Genomic DNA, 4,378 nt, shown 5'->3' on the forward strand with positions numbered 1-4,378 from the left:
CACAGCAGTTTGCTCTTCACAGTGGTTTGAAATTTATGCCAGCAGTTTATTATTTAAATGTATTTTCATTAGATGAAGGAGAAAGAGCTGCTGTACTGGAGTTACAAAGTCGCTGGAGAAGAATTAGGAATTACACAGCTAAATTGCATATTATCATGTAAATGGCAGAGGAATGTCACATGGGATTCTGTGCATTGTTCGAGAGATAAATGTGGTGAACTATAAATACAAGTTCAATAGAGAGTTGAATGAAAGCTCAGTCCAGGAGGCTGCTGCTATGTTTTAAAACAGATACCCATACACACGGTTGCAATATTATTAAAATAAGAGCCAGGTAATCAACCACTGATTTTAAGTTGTTTGTAAAACTGTTGTCTTGTCCTATTAAAAAAAAATAAACAAAAAAAACTGTAATGGCCAAGGAAACTTGTCTTTATGTGAAGTTTAATCTAAATAAAGGAATATTAAGAGCCCAAAGACCTCCTGCTGTACAAAAGCACAGCCCCCAGAGTTCAGGGGGAGGTGATGCTGGAGACAGCCCTCACTTCCTTGGCAGCCCCTTGTGTAGCAGCCCCTGAGCATGCTGCTATCCTCACCGAGGTACCTGGCCAGATGTAGAAGAGATTATGCTGCTTTTTGATTACAGCAGGATATATACCCACATTTGGGGTTTAAAGAGGATTACTTTGTTTTTTGTCTTTATTCTGGCTGTATTTTGAGCCACCCAATGGCCTTTTCTAGGAATGCTGGGCCATGTAACAAAGGAACCAAGAGATTCAAGTATTTTATTTTATACACCCACTGCTAACACTTTGTCTTATCATGAACAGAAGTTTTGTATGAAAAAAAACCCATACCGACTATTTCAGCAAGATTAAAAAGCTTTCCTGTTCCTCAATTCTGCCTCAACCCTCCTTGTAAATATAACCAAAACAGGATAAGAGGACTGAGGAAAGGCATAAGCAGTCACCACCTCAGGAGAGGCTTCTGGTCGGGTGGCACCTGCTACTCTGTGTAGGAAGGGGTCAGTGCCATCACCCATCCCAGCACCTGCAGAGGTTGGCAGCAATTGAGCTCACACCATCTGTATCAGTTTGTTGAGAATAACTGCCTCAGTTTCTCCCATGCTCCCCGAGGCAGCTCATTTCAGGCTTTAAAAAAACACCACAACTTTACTCAGCTAAACTATGCAATACTGGCCTTATTTTACCATCTCACAGAGCTTTTGCCCTTTCAGTAACACAACAGCTAGGAAAACAGGAGAGAAAAGGGAAGTTATCTGAGGGCTCAATTCCCTTTGTTTGCTTTGGAGGGAAGGAGGCAAAGTTTGCTCAATTTGGAGAAGTGACAAGCTGCAGAGAGGTGGTCACGTCGCCAGTCCCAAGAAGATGTACGTTGTCCTGTCAACGCCCAGGCAAACACTCAGAATGAGGGTGGCAAAACATTAACACACTTTACTCAAATACCAGTTTCTTTAGTATGTTACAGAAAAGTTTATGAACATATAGGATGTACATAAAAGGTAGACTTTGTAAAAAAAAAAGGTCTTCTTTTATAAAAAAATTAAAAAGTCAAAGTAAAGTGCATGAAACAGTTTTTCCTCCACTTTAACTATTGTGTCAAAGTCTCAGCATGTCACAATGTTTTTAAAACTGGAGAGATCCTCCTGTGTCTCCTGTGAGTCAGTTACCTCACTGGTCAGAAGAAACGGCGATGGTGATGGTTACAAACAAATGCTTAGGGATCAAATCAGTTTAACCAGATGCATCCACAAAAAAATCTAAGAGCTAACAGAATAGGGGCTTCCTATATACTTCTCATCCACAAGATTTAACAACCAGCAGAAAGGTTCACTCTCAGAAGAAAATCGGTAAGAAGGAAGCTTCATAAATAGGGTAGTTTTGCTAGTTAGGGGCTCCCCTACTGTGCCATCAGTTCTTGGTCTATGAATACCAACATTCGTACTTAAATATGGTGTTGAAAAAGGAAGAACATACCAAAAAAATGTTTCTGCCTGCCTCCTTTAGAAGGAAAATGTAGTCGACCGCAGTCCAGACAAAGCCAACTGCTTCCCTGCAGGGTCCCTGTGAGGGCGAGCACGGCACGAGAGTTAAGGAGAGCACTCGGGGATACAGAATCCTCGTGGTTTTCCCATCCCGCAGGGAGACGCGGCGCCAATTACGCGCTTGGATTTTCAGAGATCTTGAGAAAGGCGTTAACCGCTTCTCTCGGCAGCCCCACGACGTGACCGGCCGCTCCTGCCAGACCACCCCCCTTCCCCGGTTCCCACCGCCGGCAGCCACGGGGCACCGAGCAGGGTCCGTCCCATCGCCGGCGGCCGCGGGGCTCGCCGGTCGCGCTCCCGCGGCCCCGGTTGCCGCTCGCCCCGCAGACTCATCGCGCGGCGGCCTGCGCGCGGCAGTGGGCGATGTGCCGGTACACGAAATCGACGCGGGCCTGCAGCAGCTCGGCCTGCCGCTCCGAGAGGAAGCCAAGGCGCGGCCAGAGTGGCTCCCGCGCCCGGTACCGGCGGCGGAGCTCTGCGGCGGCGCTGCGGCGGCGGTGGAGCTCGGCCACGCGCCGCGCCGTGCCCTCGCGGAAGACGCAGACGGACCGGAGCAGCGGCTCGTTGTAGGGGTCCCACATGGCGAGGAGGCGGTAGCCGTGCACCAGTCCCGCCTCGTTGTCCAGGAAGACAAGCCCGCCGTCCGGGGCGCGGAGCAGGTTGCTGGTGGCGCGGCGCATCACCCGCGGGTCCCACTGCAGGCTGAAAAGGTTGCTGACCAGGCGGTCGAAGTTGGCCGTCAGGTAGTCGAAGAGGATCAGGTCACTCCACTGCACCAGCTCCACCAGCTGCGCGGGAGGCAGCGCGCCCAGCTCCCCCGGCGACAGCGGCTGCAGCCGCTGCCCGGCGCCTGCCTCGGCGCCCCAGGGCGCGGGGGCCACCACGGCCGTGAGGTTGTCCACCCAGCGCGTCAGGCTGACCACCGCGCCCTCGGCCCAGTGTGAGCCGCGCAGCTCCTCCCGCACCGGCTCCCACTGCCGCCCGCGGGCCTCTACCAGCGCCAGGGCCAGCGGCGGCAGCCGCTCCTGCATGCCCAGCACGCCGGCCAGGTGGTAGGAGAGAGCCTCGCCCTGGATCTGCTCCGGGCTGATGCCGTAGCGGACGCAGGCGCGGCTCCCGTCCGACAGCCGCGCCAGCCGGTTGGAGCTGCGCCCGCAGCCGCCCCGCTCCAGCGAGGCCACGCGTGCGGCGCGGGCGGCCGTCAGCCACGCTGCCGCCTCCTCCGCCGCGAACCCCGGCGGCACCTGCGCCTCCAGATCGCGGCTCCAGAAGATGCCTCGCTCCACCGGCGAGGACGCGGTGACCGGCGGCGGCGTTGTGGAGGCGGCGTTGACGAACCGCCTCTCGCCGCCCCTCTCCTCCCGGCCCTCAGCCGCCGGCACCGCCAGCAGCGCACGGAAAGTTTTCTGCCCGCCGCCGGGGTGGCCCCGCGCCGCCAGTTCCGGCGCCTCCCGCCGCAGGAGCACGGTCCAGAGCCCCGGCACGGCGCCCAGCAGAAGCAGCCCCAGCATGGGCAGGGCGCCCGGCGCCGCCTGCCTCGCCCGTTTCATCCTCCCGCCGCTTCACGCTGCTGCCGCGGGACGCGGCGCCGGTGCAGCCCCGCCGTTCGGCCGCTCGGCGCGGCGGTGGCGCATGGTCGTGGGCCGCACCGGGCCGGGCGTCGGAGCGACGGTCCCGGCGCAACCCCGCGCCGTGTGCGCCCTGCTCGGCTTGGCCGGCGGCGGGGAACGGGCGCCGCACCACGTGGGGGACCGGGGGAGGCGCGCCCGGCCCACCCCGTCCCCCGGCGTGGTCCTCTGCTTAAAGCGGCGATGCCCCGGCGCAGGGGAGGGTCCACCCGCGGCGGGACGCCCGTCATGGAGGCGGAAGGGGTGGGGGGTCGCGGCGGTGTCGCGGGACCCCCTGGCGGCCGCCCGCGAGGGGACAGTGCTGCCGCGGGGACACGGGGGTCCGCCGTGGCCGCCCCACTCAGCCGACAACACAAAGGAGGCGCCGCGCTTGGCCGGGAAGGGAGGCGGCGCCCGCACTTGGGGCCCTCCTCCGCTCTGGTGCACAGCCCCCGCGGAGCCTCCGGGCGCGACCGCGTCGCCCCCCGCCCACGCGCGCTCGCAGGGTCGCGCCGCGGTCACTGGAGGATGGGGACCCCCCGCGCTGGGCGCGGGAGTGACGCCCGGGGACGGGGGCGGTCGCATAACGCGATGGCCCGGAGCCTCGGCGCCGCGCAGCCCACGGCAATTCTGGCGTGCGGACGGATAGGCGTGGGGGTCCGCACAGCGCTAGGGCTCGCCATGGGACAGGGCCGGATCCGGACGC

At 59.2% G+C, this 4,378-nt stretch overlaps 1 protein-coding gene across 1 annotated transcript; it reads right to left on the bottom strand.

The window, feature by feature from the left end:
- Nucleotides 1-757: 757 nt before the first annotated feature.
- Nucleotides 758-3,738, bottom strand: FJX1 (four-jointed box kinase 1). Its single transcript, XM_061998249.1, has one exon. The coding sequence runs from the start codon at nucleotides 3,613-3,615 to the stop codon at nucleotides 2,395-2,397; it is 1,221 nt and encodes a 406-aa protein (XP_061854233.1). The 5' UTR covers nucleotides 3,616-3,738; the 3' UTR covers nucleotides 758-2,394.
- Between the last annotated feature and the right edge of the window lie 640 nt (nucleotides 3,739-4,378).

Source organism: Colius striatus, chromosome 6 (genome assembly GCF_028858725.1).
Source record: "Colius striatus isolate bColStr4 chromosome 6, bColStr4.1.hap1, whole genome shotgun sequence".
Taxonomy (NCBI): Eukaryota; Metazoa; Chordata; class Aves; order Coliiformes; family Coliidae; genus Colius; species Colius striatus.